The sequence below is a fragment of the Schistocerca serialis genome, chromosome 3, assembly GCF_023864345.2.
Source record: "Schistocerca serialis cubense isolate TAMUIC-IGC-003099 chromosome 3, iqSchSeri2.2, whole genome shotgun sequence".
In the NCBI taxonomy this organism is placed as follows: Eukaryota; Metazoa; Arthropoda; class Insecta; order Orthoptera; family Acrididae; genus Schistocerca; species Schistocerca serialis.
Window position 1 is genome coordinate 599,178,229 of NC_064640.1, and position 22,256 is coordinate 599,200,484.

The 22,256-nt window shown below is 44.4% G+C and overlaps 1 protein-coding gene across 1 annotated transcript in view; it reads left to right on the forward strand.

Moving 5' to 3' along the window:
• The window catches only part of LOC126470478 (zinc finger C4H2 domain-containing protein), a 174,342-nt gene that overhangs the window by 39,283 nt on the left and 112,803 nt on the right, over positions 1–22,256 (forward strand). The window contains exon 2 of the mRNA XM_050098347.1: positions 836–1,007. Within this exon, the coding sequence (XP_049954304.1) occupies positions 836–1,007 (172 nt within the window). The remainder of the gene's footprint in view (positions 1–835; positions 1,008–22,256) is intronic.

Below are 22,256 nucleotides of genomic sequence, written 5' to 3' on the forward strand. Positions count from 1 at the left end.
AGCATTGTGTATAACCCGTTGCCAGTGATGTGGAAGTCATAGGATACTCTTAGCAGTGCCAGTTGCATTGACAGTTCTAGTGGCGCAGTCTATTGCTCGACGAATTTGTAGCAGTTCTGAAGCAAATGCTGTCAAATTTTTCCTTCAGTTTAGAACTCTAGTAGAACTTATGAGGGCTTAAGTCAGGGGAGCGCAGTAAATGATGGTCAGGTCCTGCAGAAAGTGTCATCAATTCTGCCTCTAAGCTGGTCATTGGTTGGGTTCCAAAAATGAACAGCATAAAGAAAGAAGTGATGACACTTTCTGCAGGACCTGACCATCATTTTGCAGAACAATGCTGAAGCACATAAAGTGCAAGCTGTTACTGATTTGTTTGACTGATGGGGCTGCTAAGTGCTATACCACCTGCTGCACTCCCCTGACTTAAGCCCTCGTAAGTTCTACTCGAGTTCTAAACTGAAGGAAACATTTCACGGCATTCGCTTGAGAACTGCTACAAATTCATCGAGCAATGGACTGCGCCACTCGAACTGTCAACACAACTGGCACTGCTAAGAGTATCCTACGACTTCCACATCACTGGTAAGGAGTTATACACAATGCTGGTGACTGCTTTGAAGGTCAGTAAAACTTTGAAAGATGGAACTATTTTGTATGAGCTGTAAATTAATAGTTGCCACTATTAAAGTTCCAACCCTCGTATAATAATAGAACTGTAAATTACAGTGTTGCGTGGAGTGGCTGATATAAACTTGCTTATTGCTTGTTATGTGAAAAATCCATTAATAGGGTTCTATTAGCATTGCATTTTCCAATAGTCTTGCAATTATTTCAGAGCAAAAACACTGCAGTTGGAGAAAATGAAAATGAGAATAATTCAAGAGGTTGAAACAACAGAACAAGAAGAAAAATGTTTGTCGGAGTACAAACAAGAAATGGATCTCCTTATGCAGGAGAAAATGGCACACGTTGAAGAGCTGAGACAGATCCATGCTGACATAAATGCGGTGAGAAGAAAACTTGGTTGCTAATATACAAACAGTACTAATGAATCGTATTTTTAACATAATGCTAAGCTAGATATAACATGATCAGCCTCTTCATCATAACTAATGAACAAAAAATATCCCATTCTGTTGGAAATGTTTAACAGTGTAATGGATGTTGGCTGTTTGTAATGCCACTTTCTCAATCTTTTTTATTTGTAGTTTTGAAACTATCCTATTGGCACCTTTCTAGGCAGTTATGTCGAACACACCAGATATTCGCTTTTGAGAATGTTGTTGAAGTTTTCTCCTCCTCCTCCTCCTCCTCCTCCCCCTCCTCCATTCAAGCATTGCTGCTCCACAGCAACACATTAGTCAGTCATCTAATGCTTTTTGCTGCAGACTGATACTTGAAAGCTAGTTTTTGGAGGAAAAAAAGGCAGTGTCTTTTATGTGAAAATTGTCTTATCATAAATGAAGTACCTATAGAACAAATCTTGTTTTAACTTGCAGGTGTCTTATATCATTTGTGACATTGGCTTAGCAAACTTCTGAAGTGAATGCCATTCACTGCATTCAGCTGAAAATTTTCTGTTTGTACTGTTTATTGTTATGTGCACATTTCCTTGAAAGTCCGATTTAAACTGGGGGATAATGCTTGCTGTGTCCATGGTATTTTCATAAAACCACACATGCCCTAGGTCATTCTAAATGGCAAGCATCTGAGAGAGCTCAGCCTTCATTTGGTGGGTCCAAGCTTGACAAGCTAGGTTTCCTAAGCTAGGGATGGGTAAATGCCACTGGTCCTCTGTAACCTTGAGCTCCATCCGTGCTTCAGCAATCATGATGCAGTGCAGTGGTGAAAATTGTGTCACAGGGATCTTATCTTAACTGCATGGATCATAGGGACAGTATAAACCCATATTAAAGGAACATCGGTCTCAAGATGTACTGTGCACTGATGGAACATATGGCTGTTGAAGTGGAACAGTCATTAGTGGGCAGCCTTTAGTGCATCTGTCACACCTCAGTTGTGTAAGGCATAACCAGGCAAGTGGGGCTCCATTGGGATGGACCCTTATTTACCTAACGGCTTGTGGGACCGAGATGGAACTCTTCAAATTCAGCCAACCATCTCCCTGTGGAATGGGTGAATTGCTGGTGAGTATCAACACTCACTTGCACTAAAGGACTCTTGTAGCCAGTCCTGATTTGGGATTTTTTCCAAATAAATCAGTTTATAATAACTGAATGCTTGTGTTACTAGACAGAATGTGTTTTTAATACTTAAAAGTGTGCCCAATTCAGTTCTAGTAAAACTGATGTCCGGACAACAGAAACCATTTTGTGTTCTATGTATTGCATAGTTAGGGTCAGTAATTGTTCACTGTGACTGTCGTAATGGGTATGGTATGGATCCTCCTACAGCACAGAGCATTAGACGATGGCGTGGAAAATTTCGAGAAACAGGTTGTTTGTGTAAAGGCAATTTGCTGGGTCGCCCTCAAGTGTCTGACACACATTTTGAATGCATCTGCCATAGATTCAAAAAGTGTCTGTAGAAATCCATTTGCTGTGCAGCTCTACAGGTAAACATGCCCCCGATGTCCATCTGGCGTGTGTTGTGCCAACGTTTTCACATGAAACCATACGAAATTCAGCTACTGCAAGCTCTTTCGTGAAGGTGACCAACAGCAATGTGTGGAGTTCTGTAATTTCGTTCTTCGCAAGATGGAGGATAAGTTTTCTTCCACACTTGGTGTTTAGTGACAAGGCAACATTCCATTAAAATGGAAAAATGAACTGTCACAATGTGAGAATATAGGGTACACAACCACCACATGAAATTCTACAAAACAAAAGGGACTCTACAAAATTTAATGTGTTTTGTGGAGTTTCACGGGAAAAGGTGTATGGTCCATTTTTATTTGCCGAGAACACTATTACAGGATATCCTTGACAACTTTCTTTTCCCATAGTTGGAGACTGATTGTAATGACGTCGTTTACCAACAGGATGGGACACTGCCTCGCTGGCATCTGGAAGTGCAGGAACTTCTAAAACAAAGGATTACTGAATTATGGGTCAGTCACACTGGACCAAATGATTCAGCCTTACATTACTATCCTCAAAGGTCACTGGACCTGACTATTTGTGATTATTTCTTGTGGGGTTTATAAAAGACTGTTGATATGCCTCCATTGCCGACAACAATGGATGAACTGAGACATCACATAACAGCAGCTGTGGAAGCCGTACCTCGAGACATACTTGCTGCAGTGTGGGAGAAATTTAAATACTACATTGACATATGCTGTGCATCTCAATGGGGTGCATATTGAACACCTATGAAAAGGCATGAAAAACAAGTTTTTGAGTTTCCCGTTGATCAAAAACACAAGATTCATTGTATATGTTTTACTTTCAGAAATACAGACTTGCCAAATTGGATGATTCTTTTTCGTGTAACCTGTATAATGAAAAGTAAGATGACCATATTTTCTAGACTCAAATTGGGGACATTAACATATTTCCTAGGCCCAAATCCGGGACACATTAAAAATTTTGCAAAATAGGCTATATTTATTTATTTATTTATTATATGAGAAGAAGGTTTCAATAAAATGTAATAAATACAAAATATCAATTAAATTTGTTACAAAGAAAAGCACATTTACATTTTATTAATACCTTCCAAGATGAATGAGTGTGATCAGAGCAACTGTATTTATCAGTGCTGTGAATTTTCTTTATCAAGTCTGTATTTTTCAACAACACATGAAAAAACTCGACACAAGTTTCATCATAATTTATTCTACTTACTAACATTGCTTTCATGATTTCTACAGCCAACTGTGTTTTGTCACTTGTCCATATATTGTCCATGTGGAAAAATACCCTTTCAGTAGCAGCATTAGTGCCAGGAAGGCAGAAAAGAAACTCCACTAGCTTGAGTACATTCGAGATTGGCACATGATTCTGGCTGAAATGAGAAATCACCTCAACCCATCTTTGACCTGGAACAGTGTTGTTAGCAGTCCATTCAATGATTTTCTCAGTGGTTACAAACTGTTTGACACTGACATACTCATCACACATTACATTTTTTGTAAACTGAACATATGGCACAGTTTCGCTAACTAGGGAAGAAGTTCTTTCAATGTCATCCCATACAGATATTTGATTCAAGATAACTCAGTTGTAGCAGTCCGTTCTGGAAACTTTTTTCAGTCCACTTTTTTAAGTGGGATAGAGCAGTTTCATAGAAAAATAATACAGCATCATGAAAACTCTTTACCTCTGCTGGAAGCAGACCTACCTCTGTTTTAAGAGTTTCAGGAATTGTTTTAACTCTTGAGGGAAGGAACTGGTCTTAAATTTTGGACTGCAATGTAGTTTTCAACTTACTAATACAATCAGCCAGTTCAAATATAGTGACTGTCTGTCCTTCTACTTTTTTAACTGCTTCATGAAATGATGAAGCCTGACTGTGAACAAAATATAGCCATACTTCAGACAAAGGGTTTTGAAAGAAGTTTTGAAGTAACAATGGACACTTTTTTTCAGATTCGAAGTATGATTTTAGTGGTTTAAACATTTTAATGACTCTCTCAACAGCAGGCAACAGTGCTAACCATCTTGTTTGAGCATAACCCAAAATCATTGTAAAATCTGTTTCAACAAAGCTGCAAAAGTCCTTCAGAGTTTCAACTCTCACAGTGTATGATTTGAAATACAGAAATATTTTGGAAACTAGCATTTCTATATCTATAGGCAAAATATCAGTAGCTGCTCGAACAGTATTATGCAGTATATGAGCATCACAACCAATCCCTATCAGTCTATTACCGAGTTCCACTTGTAGTTTAGTAAAAACATTATTCTGACCATTTCTTTCAGCACCTCCAAAATTGCAATTAGTGTTATCAGCACACAGTCCAACAACTTTTTCTTCTATGCTGTTTTTTCTGAGGCAGTCTGTTAAATAGCCACTCAAAATAGTAGATGTTTCCCCAGGCAACGATTTTAAATGTAATAACCTTACTTTTACACCTGTTTTGTAATCAAAATATCTGACAAGGATAGGAAAGACCTTAATCTCTTTGTGGTTAGATGCATCAGTCAGAAGTGAAATAAATGTCACTTTTTCTAAATCATGTCACAACATATCTAATGCATGAGGAGCTAACACATTCACAATTATTGCCTCTGTTTTTGTACGTGCACAAGCAAATTTAGGCTCTAATGTTGCTTGAAGAAGCTTCGATGTACAGTCCATAGATCTGAAACTATGATTATGCTGAATTGTATGATACGCAAAAATGCCCTCAGTTGCAACTAACCTCTCCTCCTGACCAAAAAGTTTCTCTGATGTAAAAAATGACTTTAATGTTGCACTAGACGCTGCTGCAGAGACTGCTCTTTTATGTTTGTCACTTTTTAAATGTAGTTGTATATCACCACATCCACTGTGACTTAGTGAGAAACTAGAAGCACATGTTTTGCACCTCACTTTTTCTTTTGAGTCCGAAGAACTAATGTCACTGATGAATGGAAATTCTTTCTACAATTGTTCATTGAAGGAGCATTTGCGCTTCTTTGAACTCATTCTTACGAAGAAGTATTTTTATTGTTATTGACGAGGAAAAACAAATAACACGACGTAACACAAAATTCAATCTGATATAATATGGCACACACAGATGACAAATGCTAGTATTCTAGAGACCAGCATACACTGCGTTGGTGACGCCAAAGTCAACAAGAGTGTATATTACTGTTCGTCTGTTCGAGTTACTTTGTATTTCGTCTGCATGTTTGCCTTAAAACCACCTCTGCCCCTTCCATGACTATCAGGAAGTATGCAGATTTCTTCCTTCTTCTGTTCGAGTTATGGTTAGGACCGTTTCGACCGCACGAATGCATTCGAGTGCGACTTCTCCCAGTTGCCGTGGTCTGTGACTGCCTATTAGCTGTTCAAGCTGCAGCCAACATGTGTTTGCACAGTAGAAACAGTTTGATAACGGTTTTGACAATTTGTCGTACCTTCTTGTCAAACAATTTCCCACCATAACCAAAACTAATAATAAAATATACCGATACTGGTGAAATGAATGTCTAATTCGGGACAAATTGGGTCACAATTGTTAATTTCGGGGCAAACAGGTGTCCTGAATTACCTTTGAAAAAATTCGAGACAGACACACAAAAATCGAAGAAAAAAAAGAAGAAAAAAAAAAACGGGACGGATGGTCACCTTATGAAAAGGATAGAGCAGGGGCGGGCAAACATTGCACGCGGCTCATGAGCACACAGCGCTGCACGTGTACTGCTCGCGTGCAATTGTCGACAGGGGCAGTGGCGACAGCCAGCAGGTTGCGGCAGTGTAGTAGTACCAGGCTAAGATGCGGACGTTGATGCGAAGTGACCACTACGTAGTGAACTTTGTATTTCAATAACCGGAAAATGCAGAGTGAATCAAGGAAACGGAGAATTGGAGAGTTGCTAACTTTTAAAAAGGAATGGGAGAATCATTTTTTTCTCTGTGCAAAAACGTGAAAATTGGAAATGTATAATATGTGATAGTATTTTGGCTGGTCAGCGGAAGTTTAATATTGAACGCCATTATAATAAATTTCAGTATGTTGCCGTTCTTGGTGCAATAAAAGAGGAATTTCTCAAGCAATTTGGGGATATATCTTACTTATCCCAAGGTTTTGAGTAGTTCTCGAGACAATCTGCTGTTTCTGTAGATGATATTCATCCCAGTTTGCAAATGGAATTAATAGATCTACAGCGTAATTCTCGTCTGAGAGACAAGTTCCTTTTGGCAAGACGTGTAATAGATTTTTATCACAACTTTCCACAGCAAGAGTTTCCTCGTCTCCATCGTGAAGCCATGAAGATAATGTCAATGTTTGGCTCGACATACGTTTGTGAGAGATTTTTTTCTGTTATGAAAGTCTCGGTTAAGAGCAAACATCAGTAATAAAAATTTATGTAACTGTTTGCGTTTGTCTGTATGTGGAAATTTTGTTGCAGACATTAAACATATTGTAAACTCTACCTGTGATAATTAAATGAAATGTATCACAGGTAATAGGTACTCTTTCAAACCACGATTACTTTCAAGCACTCCTACTAACCTTATTCCTTCATTCAATAAAGCAGGCCAGGAAACAAGACGCATTACAAAGGAAGAAGCGGTGAGACGGTATGGCGGGGAGGAGAGGGAAGCGGGTGGCCAGCTTGCCCCTGTGTGCGCGCAGAACACCTGTTAACTGCACACTTGCATGTGCACCGCACACGTGCAGAATTCCTGCCTGCCCCTGGGATAGAGGGTGAACTGATGATACCAGTTTCTTTCTTCTTACATTCAGTAGCAGTGTCCCATGGTGTATCAAGGTAGATTGTATTCACTTAGGTGTGAGGCCTTATATACTCAGTCCAATATACTGTTTTAAGTGCCAGCACTTTGGGCACACCACTTGAGCATGTAAGGGAGAAGCCACTGGCAGCAAATGTGGTAAGGCCTCATGCAGAGGAATCATTTGTTCATCTTCATTGAAGTCTATTAACTGCTCGGGGATCAGAGTATCTACTCTGGAGACTACATCGTCTGTCTTGAAGAAAGGGAGTTACTGTCCCCCCCAGGGGGTTCACGTTTCTTTCATGAGTTCGTGCATGACGCACACGGAGCCCTGAGCTATTGTGGTCCATTCTTCATTCCCCAGCTGCATTTCCTTCATCCTGCCCCCGCCTTCCGTATCCTTGCTCCTTCACCATTCCACCTCCTTCCCCTCTCTCGGTGTTCTGATTTATGTCGCCCTGGCTATCCATCTGGTTTCCTCTATTAGATGCAATTTTGTTCCTTTTACCTGTCCTTTCATTCTCTTTGGCACTTAGGTCCCCACTTGAGGTTTGACCTCCACTACAAAATTTCCTGTTCTTAGTGAGAGCCATACAGGGAATAACTCCGTCCCTAGCATCTACGGTGTGGATTACTCTCCCCCTTCCTTCCCCTCTCCCTTCCCCACTGTAGCCCCTTTTCCACCCTGCTAGGTCACCAGCACGTGTAGTCAGTCCGTGTGGTGGGACTGTTATGTACCCATATGGCTGAGCCCCCTGACAGCACAGGGATCACAGTACTGATACCAGAGCTGTTCCCTCCCCATGTATGCCAAGGTGTAGTTGCTTATCTTCTTGGAGCATCAGAATTCCTGGCAATAGCTGCCATGACAGACAGTCGTTGCTGTGGCTGGGTGACGCCCATGGAGAGAGCCCCTGGTTGGAATAGGTGGTATCAGGGCAGGTGCTTGGTGCTTGAAGCTTATCGAGCTGCAAAAATCTGACCATTCTCAAACAGATGTATCTTCGAAGAGTGAAGGATCTTTGAATGCTGCTTCGTATGACCCGGCAACCTTCCTTTCCCTGGCAACACCATGGGAGGAGGGCTTGGCTCGCCGTCTTGGGATGAAACCCTGTCCCCGTCACCTTGTCTGTATTAGGATGGATGGGGACACATTCACCGCCACAAAGCCATTGTTTTTCATGGAAAATATCGAGGACAAGTTTGGTGAACTGGAGTCCCTCAGTAAGGTGTGGTCGGGCTCCCTGTTGATCAAAACTTCTTCTGCCAGCCAATCCGCAACTCTTTGTGCCTGTGATTGTCTTGGCAGTGTCCTGGTGTCTATCACTTCTCAACAATCTCTGAATATGGTCCAAGGAGTAATTTTCCATAGGGACCTCATCCTGCAAATTGATGAGGATCTCCGAGCTAATCTTGAGTGGACGTTCTGTTTTTGAATCTGTTTGACACATCCAGAAGGGTCACAAAGACAACCGCACCGATACTGGCACCTTCATTCAGGCTTCTGAGGGGGATATCCTTCCAGAGAAGGTCAAGGTTATGTGCTACAACTGTGACTTGAAACCGTACATCCCTCCACCTATGTGGTGCTTTCGGTGCTTGGGTTTGGGGCATGTCTTCCCGCTGTACAGCATACCCTTTGTGTGGTGACTGTGGTCACCCACTCCATGACGGAAGCCCCTGTGTTCCGGCGCCTGTGTCAATTGTGCTGATCGCCACTCCCGTTGCTCACTGGAGCTCGGCTTACAAGAGTGAAAAGAAGATCAAAGAATGAGTCCCTGGATCACCTGTCTTATGCTGAGGTTTGCCAGAAGTATGAGACACTCCACCCAGTGTCACTATCTTCAACTTTTGTCTCTGTTACTACCTTTCCTCCTCATCCTCATCCTGATCCTCGCCCCAGCCCCCCCCCCCCCCCCCTCCCTCCCTGTCAGGGAGCCGCTCCCCCACCCTGGCCGAAGACGTGCCCCTCTCTTCGGCATCTGCCTGTGATCGAGCTCCCTCCCGGGACCCCTCTCCCCGGTTTCTCTCAGGGCAGAAGACTGTTATCATCACTCGGCCACGAGTCACACCATCTGTGGGCCCCAGGCGGCCTGCTCTCTTTCAGTTCCAGATCTTGCAGAAGCCAGTACTTCCCCCTGTGCCCTGCCCTGATGACCTCTGTGACAGTGACCACTTTCCGGTGATTCTATCATTACCTTGCTGCCGCCAGGCACACAGACTCCTTGTCCCACTGTATGGCAGGAAAGCCACTGGCTTGGCCACTTGTGCCGATTCACAGCATTATCAGCACCGCACAGAGATTGAAAGGGGTCTCAGTGTGGATCTGCATCATGCAAGAGGCAGATTTGTGGGGCATTTGGATGTCTGAGGCCCGATGATGAAGTGCATGGGAACGTGAAGGCAGGCATACTCTTAGTCAGGTTCCGGTCGACCACGTCTGACCGCCACGATGGAGGATCTCTCTACTGTGCACTAAGCATATCGTAACATAGTTGCATGTCTATCTGCCATCCGAGAAGAAGTAATAAACTCCAGCAACAACGTCATGCAAAATGCTGTGTTTGGGAGTGGTGGCGTGAACCAGGAAGCACTGACTGCTGATGATTGGCGTCACATTGTGTTCAGCGATGAATCGCAGTTCTGCACTATGCCGGATGACCATCGTTGGCGAGTATAGCAGTGATCTGGGCCGCAAGTGATAGTCAACTTTCCAGGGTTTGAACCTCCAAGGTGCTCTGTGGACTGATCCATTGGTCCTTGCTGAAAACCTCGTGACACACTTTGCAGTGGCATTTTCGTCCTCTTAATACCCTACTACCTTTCTCCAACAGAAACGCAGAGTTGAACTGATCCTCCCCTCTGTTTCATCCAGCACCATGTTGAGCCCTATAATGTACCCTTCGCTGAATGGGAATTGGTGCAGGCTCTCAGCTCTTCACAAAATACAGCCCCAGGCTCAGATTCCATCCACAACCAGATGAGCCAACACTTGGACGTACCCCAGAGGCAACAGCTCCTCAATGTCTTCAACCACATTTGGCTCACAGGTGCTTTTTTGTCACAATGGCTAGACAGTTTAGTTATCCCCGTCCTTAAGCCCAGGAAAAACCCAACATCTCGCGACAGATACTGCTCAATTAGCCTGACAAATGTACTTTTTAAACTGCTCAAAAGGATGGTCAACTTCACACTATGTTGGGTACTTGAATCTCGGGGCTTTTTGTCCCCGTATCAGTGTGGCTTCCGGGCGGGGCGATCTCCTACTGACCATTCAGTCAGATTGGAATCGGCCATCCGACAGGCTTTTACTCACCGCCGGCACCTTGTCGCGGTCTTCTTTGACCTACATAAGGCATATGACATGGCTTGGTGCCATCACATTTTAGTTGCCCTCCATGACTGGGGCTTCCATGGTCCCCTTCTGTTTATTATCCGCGAGTTTTTATCTTACCGGCTCTTCCGGGTTCAAATTGGCACTTCACTCAGAACCCCTCAGATTCAGGAGAAAGGTATCCCATAGAGTTCTGTTTTAAGTGTCACTCTCTTCCTCATTGCCATCAATGGGCTTGCTACCTCTTTGGGCCTCTGGTTACCATGGCATTTTTGTCATTGACCCACAGTACGTCCCGATCCAGAACTTTATTAAGGCAACTAGCTCCTCAATGTTGTAGCAGTCCCATCCTTGATGTTGTAGCAATCCCGTCTCTTGGGCTATAGTTTTGATAACAAGCTGACATGGCTGCCCCACATTCACCACCTAAAGACTACGTGTATGCGGAAGCTTAATGCTCTCCGCCTCCTGGCCCACACATCTTGGGGTGCAGACCATTCCACTCTTCTCCATCTATACCATGCTCTGGTCTTGTCCACTCTGGTAGTCAGGTTTACTGCTCAGCAGCTCCTTGGTCCTGTCCATCATTGTGGGGTGTGTCTGGCTATTGGTGCCTTTCGCACTAGTCTTGTTGATGGTCTCCTCATAGAAGTTGGGATTCCCCCTGTACACATCCGATGGATCCAACTCCTTGTTTCTTACGCAATTGCCTTTCACCAACTCCCTGACCATCCTTTCTACCCTGTGCCCTCCCTCCTAACACCCGCCCATGGGTGGAATTGCCGATTGGCATGCGTCTCACGTCCCCCTGTCGGGATCTCCATCTCCACTCACTGGACTGCAGCTGTGTCTTTCCTCCCATACTCCCCCCTTGGATGGTATGTAGACCACAAATTGGGACTGATCTATTCCAGGGTCCTAAGGTCTTTGTCATTCCTATGGTTTTCCGGCGCCTTGTCTGTGCCATCACGCAGAGTTGCAGGAGACCACCATCTTTTACACTGATGGTTCTAAGTCTATTGATAAGGTGGGATACGCTTTCACATCTCCTACTGGCTTCGAGCATCATTTATTGCTGGGATCATGTAGTGTGTTCACAGCAGAGCTTCTAGCCATTCACAGGGCCCTCCTTTTTGTTTCTGAGGCCTCGCTTCACAGTGTTTTAATTTGTTCAAACTCCATGAGCAGCCTGCAGGCCATCAACTGTCACCCTTTGGTCTCTGCTGTCCACGACCTTCTCTGTGCCCTTGAGTGCTGCCTGTTCACTCATCTTTCTCTGGGCCCTAAGTCATGTGGGCATCTCAGGGAATGAACTGGCAGACCATTTGGCTAGAGAAGCAGATATGTATCCCCCCCCCCCCCCATTTTCTTTCATGATTCCAGCTGCGGATATGTGGATCTATGTCTGATCTGTCTTTGCCCAAAAGTGGAATGCCATCTAGAGCGTTACTGCTCATAGTAAAAAACTCCCCACAATCAAGGAGTCTACTGCACTCTTCTTTCTCCTCCTCTTTGAAGGAGTCCACTATTTTATGCCGTTTACGCATTGGTCATATCTGGCTCACCCATTGTTTCCTCCTACATAATGACCCACCCCCACAATGTGGTTGGGGAGCCAGACTGACGGTATCTCATATTGGTGGAATGTCCCCTTCTTTTGGTCCTTCGTATTAAGTATAGCCTTCCCAATTCCTTAAATTTAATATTAGCAAATGATCCACGTATGGTTGAACTGATCCTCTGTTTCTTCCATGAAAGTGGTTTTTGTTTCCAGATAAATAAAGTTCTCATTTAGTCTTGGAGCAGGGGCAGGTTGGTTGTGGTTGGGACTTCTTTTACAGTCTTCTCAGTCTCTGACTCCATGACAGCATCCACCTTTCTTCCAGTTTTTAGATTTGGCCTCACCTTTTATGCCTTTACTGTGTGTGTGTTTAATGTTTATTATTTTATAATTTGACTCCCTTGACTGGATCCGTACGCTTTTAGCAGACCGACCCTCTTTGTTCAGCAACTCACTTCGGAATCGCAGGACTGATGACCATGACATTTGGTCCCATAACCCCTCTCAATTAATTAATCAGTCAATCAAAGGAAGATATTTTGGTTAAAAACAAAAGGCCAAAAATATTTATAAAGCAATGCAACCTCCCACTTTTACTACTTCATTAGCTTCAGTTATCAAAAAACCTATTCAGAAATGTGATGCCGCTACCCAAATAGTTCATAGTGCTAGCCAGCTATAATACATACATTTGTAAGTACAGTTGCAATGGTGCTGTCAGTACGAAGCCTACAGATCCCCGAGAACATCAGAAGGTTTGCGCTTGCTGACATTGTATATCATCTGGCTCGTCAACAGGCAGACTCTGGTAAACAGGCCAGAGCAATTACTACCACTGGCACAAACATTCCTCCAAAGTCTCCTCTAGCAAACAAATCGACAGGAAGTATCAGCCACAGAAGAAGACCAGTCAAATTCTCAGACCATGTATATCTCATTTTCAGTCTGGTGTTCTAAGGATTTTAATGTGGAGACAATTGAATATGAAATCTGTTTAAGTCAACCATCTAGCTCCCTGATTAAGCTCGCCACTGACAGGCTTGCCACTCTGCCAGAGACAAGGCGAAAGAAAAAGCTCATAGATAAAAAGGCTCTCTTACTACAGTGGAACATCAGTGGGTTCAGGACACATGTGAAGAAAGTGAAACTCCTAGTGCAGGACTGTCCCTTGTGCAAATTTTAAACATACTCTCTTATTCTACAAAGCCATACCCTTCACCCCAAGGATGACCTGAATCGGGGGAGACCAAAGGATGGGTGGCTGTGTTTGTAAATAAAATACACCACTCCTCTGCTCTGCTCCTCATTACTGATGTTCAAGCAGATACAATTGAAATTCATGTGGGTCAAAGGAACACCATCTACAATCTGCATTTACCACCACAGTAGATTCTGAGCACCACAAGGAGCTGTAGATTATGAGGATCTTACAGATCTTGAAGAACCCCCCCCCCCCCCCCCCTCTCCCCCAATCTTGACCATTTCTCCTACTGAGAAACATCAATGCCATAAGGTATTGTGGGCACCAAATCCTACTTGCCCCAGAGGTAGAGCTCTGGAGAGTATTATGGTGTGTCACGAGCTGTGTAGCTTCAACACAGGCAACACTGCTCATTTCAGCATTACTACTGGGTCATTCTTAGCCATAAACCTCTCTTTCCACTCTCCAGTCCTTGTAGTTCTGCTTAGTGGAAAGTTACCAGTGACCCAGTGACTTTCATTCCAGTGACAATTTTTCACCCCAAATCCACCTACCAGATGGAGCAATATTTGAAAGGAAGCTGTCAGGATGGATGCTGCTGTTCAGCCACCTGGCTGTACTTTGAACACTGAGGCAGCATACAGGAATGTGTGCACCACATTAAACATGTGATCCACCTTGCTGCTCACTTACCCAGAGTCCTCAGGTAGTATTAGAAGGCAGCCTGTACCTTGGTCGACTGATTGCTGCTCGGCAATCTGAGGTTAACATGCAGTTCTGTGATGGTTTAAGTGCCACCCAACACCTTATTGAGCAGCAAAAGCCAAAGCTTGGCACGTAACCCAGGAGAGCAAGAAAAGTTAATGGCAAGCATTCCTGAACTCTGTCAATTGCTCCAATTGTTCCACAAAATTGTGGGAAACCATCAGGAGGATTTCTGGTAAATTCTGTCAGTTATCAGTGGTGCTAAAGCAGGGGTGACTCCAAACAATGCCTGAAGACATAGTCCATACAGTAGCAGAGGATTTTGCATTGACTACTGCTACTGCCAGCCAGAATTCAGCATTCTGCTGCTAATGTGTGACCATGGAGAGGGGTGAGTTGGACTTCAGATCCAACAATTCTTAGTCATACAACTGCCCTTTCCCATGTCGAGCTGGATTCAGCACTGTCTGAATCTCGTGATATTATGCCTAGTCGCAACAAATCAAATACTGCATTCGGTGAAATTTGCAACAATGTCAAAGGAAACCCTCCAAGAATGTGTTAATTAAATATGGCAGACAGGACAGTTCCCCATCTCATGAAAGAAGCCAACTTTTGTAGCTCTTCTCAAACCAGGAAAGGACCAAACATGTCCCAGTAGTTACTGGAGCATCACTTTGTGTTGTGTAGGAAAGACAATGGAATGGAGAATGGTCAACCATGATCTTGTCTAATTGTGAGGCCATGCAGCTCTTTAGCCAGACTTTAGCCTCAGTTTAGGAGACATTCATTCACTGTTGACAATCTGACTCTGCTAGAGGCGGCTCTCTAGCAAGCTTACCTACTTAAACAACATTTTATAGTGATCTTCTCTGAGATCAGGAAGACATACAATACAGCTTAGAGGCACAGTTCTGTAGGACAGCTTCACCACTGGGGCTTTTATGGTCACCTCCCATCCAATCGTTCTTATCACAATGCCATTTTTGTTATTGAGTTGGTGACATGCTGTCAGATGGTTTTGAGCAGGAGAATGGTGTTCCCCAAGAAAGTGTTTAAAGTGTAGCCCTCTTTGCCATAGCAAAATTCAGTATAACATCTGCAGTAAGGAGTCTTGTGCAATGCTCCTTATTTGTGGACAATTTTGCATTTTTATGTTCCTTCTCCTATACTGTAACTTGAGTAGTCAGTCACATCTTAAAGTGAAGACGTTGGAGGAGAGGGCTGCAAAGACAGGTTTCACATTTTCTGCAGATAAGTGTTCGTGATTTTAATTTACCTGACTTGCATACAAGGGGCACCAGTCTAAATTTTAGAGAATCTGATGTATATGGACCACATTTTTAATCCAAAACAACTTGGGCACTGATTTGCTGGGTACAGGCTTGACAACCCCGGGGTTTTTGAGCTGGGGACTGGTAACGCTGCCAGTCCCCCATCGTCATAAGCTCTGGGCAGGCTTCAGTGACCACTGTGTGGCGGTGGATTGTTGTGTGTCTAAGAGAATGGGAATGTTGGCTTGACTGCCCTGATCGCGAGAATGGGGTAAACCTCTATTAAAAAAACCTCAATCTCAAGGTGTGCTGTGCACTTAGGGGATGCATGGCTGTTGAGGTGTAACAGTTGTTAGCAGGCAACCTCTGGGGAACCTGCCCCACCCCAGTTGTATAAGGCTTATTCAGGCACGCGGGGCTCTGTCTGAGTGGACCTTTATTTCCCTAGCTGCTCTTGGGATGGAGATTGAATCCTGGAATTCTTCTTCTCCTCCCAGCAGGAAGGTTGTACTGCCTGGGAGTATTCACACCCATTCATCGAAAAGAATGAGAGGGGCTAGTCCTCCTGATAGTAAGAATACTTTGGACTGCAGTAACAGGGCTCATGGAGTCATGAATAACAATGTGTTTCTGGTGATAAAGAGGAAGGAGAGAACATTTGAAAGTGTCCCCCTTTTATATCCAGAAGGGTTTGGAAGGCCTTGATGGAACATTAACATCTATGAAACGATTGCGTAATTGCTAATTGTTGGTCGAAACTAACAGGTCAAAGCAGGTAGACCTTCTTAAAAAATCACAGAAACTGGGTGACTGTGATATTGTTGAGATGCACACCTTTCTCAGCTCCAGTAAGAGCATTGTCACATGTCGAAATATCATGAACATGGACATAGGAAAACTGAAGCAAGAATGGATATCCCAGGGAATAGTCGATTGGAGCAACAAACACACAGGAATAACTGAGTAACTGAAAAGACTGCCACTTTCATCATCACATTCAATTCTCCGACACTGCCTGAACATCTTATGGCGGGGATCCTTCAACCTAATGTTCGGCCTTACATTCCAAACCATATGCAGTGCTCTAAATGCCAGCATTTCGGCCATACAACCATGAATTGTGGAGGTAAAGCGATCTGAGGGAACTGCGGAAAAGTAGCTCATGATGCTGGGACTCGCTGCCCATCCCTGGCGATCTGCATCTACTGCTCTGGAAACCACTCAGTATGGAGCCGAGTCTGCCCTTTTTTTTTGGTGAAGAATGCAAAATACAGGAGATAAAAGTGACAAAGCGGATCCCCTATGCCAAAGCCAAAAAAGAATATAATGCGACAAAACCCCGTCTTTGCCACCTCATATTCTTCCATGGTGCAGAAACCTATTCCCAAGGCAGACGCTTTGACACAGATGACGCCTAGTGTGCCTGTATCCACCACAAGCACCTGTACTTGTACGTGTACATGTCAAGGAAAAAAAGAGTATGGACAAAGCAATCCAGGCAGCTGCACCAGTAAAGACCAACAACAGTTCCACAGAGAGCATCCAGAAGGTACAAGAACAGCAGAGTGCCTCTCAACGCCACTTTCCCCCCTCATCCTTGAAGGGACAGGGTGCAGGGAAAGGCTCACGATGTTCAGGTCAAAAGCTGTCCTGAGTGCCCTCAGACATTATTCTTTCCCATCTGACTGATGAGGAGGATGTCATGAAGTTAGATGACTTGGATTCAGGCAGCCACTCCACTCCCCATTGCTCTTAAAGGGCTTCGCCTCCTCAGTTCAAAAACTGGGGCGGGTGGGGGGGGGGGGGGAGGGGGCAGCCTTATGACGTCTCATGAGCTGTGCATCCTCAACATGGGTACTCACTCACATTTCTCTGCTACTGGGTCATTCTCAGCCATCAACCTCTCTTTCTGTTCTCCTGCCCTCACCTACTCTGTTCAGTGGGAGGTCATTGATGACCTTCATTCCAGTGACCACTTCCCAATCCACCTTCACCTACTAAATGGCTCACCACCTGAAGTTAAGCCCCCAAAATGGATAGTCAGCAGGGCTAACTGGACGTGTTTCAGCCAGCTTACTGTGTTCAAACACTGTGACAGTGTCCAAGGATGAGTGGACCACATAATACTAGTGATCCATCGTGCTGCTAACTTCTCCATCGCATTCCTCAGATCATCTTAGGAGGCGACCAGTACCTTGGTGGACACTTAAGTGCCACTCTGTGATCCAGTAAAGGTGTTCTGCTCTTCAACATTTAAATACCAACTGACAGCAGACAACCTTATGGCCTTTCGAATTGTGAGGGTCAAGGCTCGACGTGTCATTGGGGAGAGTAAGAAAAGGTCATGGCTAGCATTCCTGGACTCCATCAATCGTTCCACTTCTTCTGTAGAAGTATGGGAAGCCATCCAGAGGATTTCTGGTAAACGCAGCTGTTTACCGATATCGGCAATGCTGGAGTTGGAGTGCCTCCAAACAACACCCAGAGACATTGTTCAGATGCTGGCCAAACATTTTGCACAAACTACTGCCAATACAATCCAGGATCTGGCATTTTGCCACTATCATGCGACTTCAGGTACAACAGTTCTGACACCTACAACTCCCCTTTCTCCATGTGGGGGCTCGAATGGGCACTGACTGAGATTCGTCACACTGCACTTGGTCACAACCAAATCCAGTACTACATGCTTCGATATTTGCCAGTGGTATCAAAGAAAATCCTCCTCGAATGTTTTAATCTAATATGGCAGACAGGCAACTTCCCCAACTCATGGAGGGAGGCAATTCTGATCCTTCTCCTCAAACCAGGAAAGTACTGCCTATGTCCCAGTAGTTACCAGAGTATTGCCTTAACAAGCTGTGTAGGAAAGACCCTGGAGTGAGTGGTTGTCCATCGTCTGGTCTGGTTGTTAGAGACCAGGCAACTCTTTAGCCGCTCTCAGTGTGGATTCCAAAGAGTTTGGTCCACAGTTGACGATCTGACCCTCCTAGAGGTGGCTATTCAGCAGGCTTTCCTCCGTAAGCATCACTGTATTGGCATATTCTTACATATAAGTAAGGCATGCGACACTACTTGGAGACACTGTATTCTCACACAACTGCATCAATGGGGTTATGGTGGCCACCTCCACAACTTTATATGGTCTTTTCTGCCTCAGCAGTTTTTTAGGACCCAAGTTGGTGACACACTGTCTGATCGATTTGAGTAGGAGAGTGGTGTTCCTCAGGGCAGTGTTCTAAGTGTTACCCTCTTTGCCATGGCCATCAACAGTATCACAACTATGGTAAGAAGTCCTGTACAGTGCTCCTTATTTGTAGACCACCTCCACTGTTGCAATGGCGAGCAGTCAGTTGCAGTTTACAGTGCGGCGGTTAGAGGAACAGGCTGCAAAGATGGGTTTTCAGCTTTCTGCAGATAGAAGTGTGTGTGTGTGTGTGTGTGTGTGTGTGTGTGTGTGTGTGTGTGTGGGCGCGCGCGCAGGTGTGAATGCGCAATAAACGTTCTCGTCATCTTTTTAATTTGCCTTCCTTGAATATTAGTGACACCATCCTACATTTTAGAAACACAGTGCGGTTTCTGGGCCTCATTTTTGACTCCAGATGGTCGTGGTTACCACACCTGTGAGACCTGAAAGCCAGAACCCTGAAGGCAGTGAACACCATAAGGTGCCTTAGCCATAGGTCTTGGGGAGCGGACAGGGCACGTCTCCTTCAGTTTTATCCAGCTTTTGTGTGTTCGCAGCTGGACTATGGTTGCATGGTGTAAGCATCAGTGAGGCCCTCTTACATGTGTATCATTGACGCTGGCCATCATGAGGGGGTTTAGCTGGCTACGGGTGTTTATCGGACCAGTCGCATACCTAGCAACTGTGTTGAGGCAGGGGAACCGCCAATTACCATGCAGTGCCAGCTCCTCATGGTGCGTCAGGTGTGCAAGTCCACCTCTGGAACGCCTTTTTTCCAACCTTCCACAAGCCACAATGCCATTTGGTATCTGTGTGCAACGTTTGCTGGAGTCACTGTGCGTGGAGCCAGTATGACCCCAAATCCAGGTTTTTAACCACCTGCTGCCCTGGTTACTGGAGAGGCCCAGAGTGATTTTAGGTTTTGTACGGTACAGGGGAGAGAGCACTCCTGCTTCTGATTTTAATGTGATGTTCTCTGATATTTTATCTGAGGACCATGACCATGTAGCTGTTTTTACAGGTGGGTCTAAGCAGGGGAACTGTGTTGGTTGCGCTGTCGTTTTCCTGGATCGTGCCCTCAAGGTCAGACTGCCTTCAGAATTTACCGTTTTTGATGCAGAATTATATGCGGTCTTGTGATCACTGGAGCAGATGAGACGTTCTCCCGGTGTTAGGTTTCTGATCTGCTCAGATATCTCTCTGTGCCATAGCCACAGGTCTTGGTGAGTGGACTGGTTAACATCTGCCTCATTTTTATAGGGCTTTCGTAAGATCATGGCTTGACTGAATGCATTTTTTATGGATGCACACTGTCTGATCGATTTGAGCAGGAGAGTGGTGTTCCTCAGGGCAGTGTTCTAAGTGTTACCCTCTTTGCCATGGCCATCAACAGTATCACAACTATGGTAAGAAGTCCTGTACAGTGCTCCTTATTTTTAGACAATTTTGCTGTTTTCTGTACCACCTCCACTGTTGCAATGGCGAGCAGTCAGTTGCAGTTTACAGTGCATGCTTGATGCTGTAGTATACAGAGAAGTTGCAGCATTAGAAAATTGTAGCGAAATGCAGGAAGATCTGCAGCGGATAGGCACTTGGTGCAGGGAGTGGCAACTGACCCTTATCATAGACAAATGTAATGTATTGCGAATACATAGAAAGAAGGATCCTTTATTGTATGATTATATGATAGCGGAACAAACACTGGTAGCAGTTACTTCTGTAAAATATCTGGGAGTATGCGTGCGGAACGATTTGAAGTGGAATGATCATATAAAATTAATTGTTGGTAAGGCGGGTACCAGGTTGAGATTCATTGGGAGAGTGCTTAGAAAATGTAGTCCATCAACAAAGGAGGTGGCTTACAAAACACTCGTTCGACCTATACTTGAGTATTGCTCATCAGTGTGGGATCCGTACCAGATCGGTCTGACGGAGGAGATAGAGAAGATCCAAAGAAGAGCGGCGCGTTTCGTCACAGGGTTATTTGGTAACCGTGATAGCGTTACGGAGATGTTTAATAAACTCAAGTGGCAGACTCTGCAAGAGAGGCGCTCTGCATCGCGGTGTAGCTTGCTCGCCAGGTTTCGAGAGGATGCGTTTCTGGATGAGGTATCGAATATATTGCTTCCCCCTACTTATACCTCCCGAGGAGATCACAAATGTAAAATTAGAGAGATTAGAGCGTGCACGGAGGCTTTCATACAGTCATTCTTCCCGCGAACCATACGCGACTGGAACAGGAAAGGGAGGTAATGACAGTGGCACGTAAAGTGCCCTCCGCCACACACCGTTGGGTGGCTTGCGGAGTATAAATGTAGATGTAGATCAGTGAGACTTTATATAAAGATCATTGACACTATCCACCATGAGGGGATCATGCTGACCACAGAAGCTTATGTGACCCAGTCCCATATCCAGTCTGTGTACTAAGGTTGGGGAGCTGCCATTCACCATCTGGCGGCAACTCCTTGTGGAGCATTAAACATGTAGGATATCTGATGTTCCCATTCCATCAGCGTACCGTACTGGTGCTTGTCCACCTATGCAACACCTTTTCTCAAACAATCCCTGAGCAACATGGTTATTTGGGATCCACATCAGGCATGAGCTTAAGTCACGTGATGCTGGGCCAATGCACACCCAAATCCAGGGTTGGAACTGTCTTCCACCCTGGTTAGTACAGAGACCAAGAGTAATTTCAGAATTATTGTAATAAAAGAGAGGCTGCAGTGCTGTCTCTGGTTTTAACACTGTCTTTGACATTTTAAATGAGAACCACAACTGTTGGCTCTGTTCACAGATATGGTTAAACAGGGAGTACCCTTGGCTGTGAGGTGCTGCAGCTGTGAAAATTGCAGTACCTTTGACTCTCTGCAACACTTTTACTCAGCAGATAAAGTATTCCATCATTTCCAGGACTCCCTTCTCCACTTACAAAGGCTGATTGAGGTGGTATCGTACTGCAGGGTATCAGGGCACATTGGTATTAAGGGAAACAAAACAGCAGATGCAGCAACCAAAGAGGCATGTTCAGATATTCAGATAATTTAGTATTTAGTCCCCTACATGCTATCGCTATCACCTCACTGTTGAGGTAAAGTCGTGTATGGATGGGAAGAAAGGTGGCTAGTAGTGACAGACAATAAGCTGTGTCTAGTAAAGTCAACAATTTGGCCATTTTACACCTTCTTCCAGCCACACAGACAGGATCTATATCGATGTCTATATCTACATGGCTACTCTGCAAATCACACTTAACTGCCTGGCAGAGGATTCAGCAAACCACCTTGACAATAATTATAATGTCATTCCACTCTTGAAGAGCGTGCAGAGAAAAACGAACACACACATCTTTCCGTGTGAGTGCCAATTTCCTGTATTTTTTTTATAATCATTTCTCCCAGTGTAGGTCAACATCAACAAAACATTTTTACATTTGAGGAAGAAAGTTGGTGATGGAAATTTCCTGAGAAGATTTTGCCACAGTAAGAAACGCCTTTGTTTTAATTATGTCCACCCCAAATCCTGTATCATGTCCGTGACACGCTCTTCACTATTTCTCAATAATACAAAATGTGCTGCCCTTGTTTGAATTTTCTTGATGTACTCAGTTCTTCGTATCTGGTAATAACCCCGTG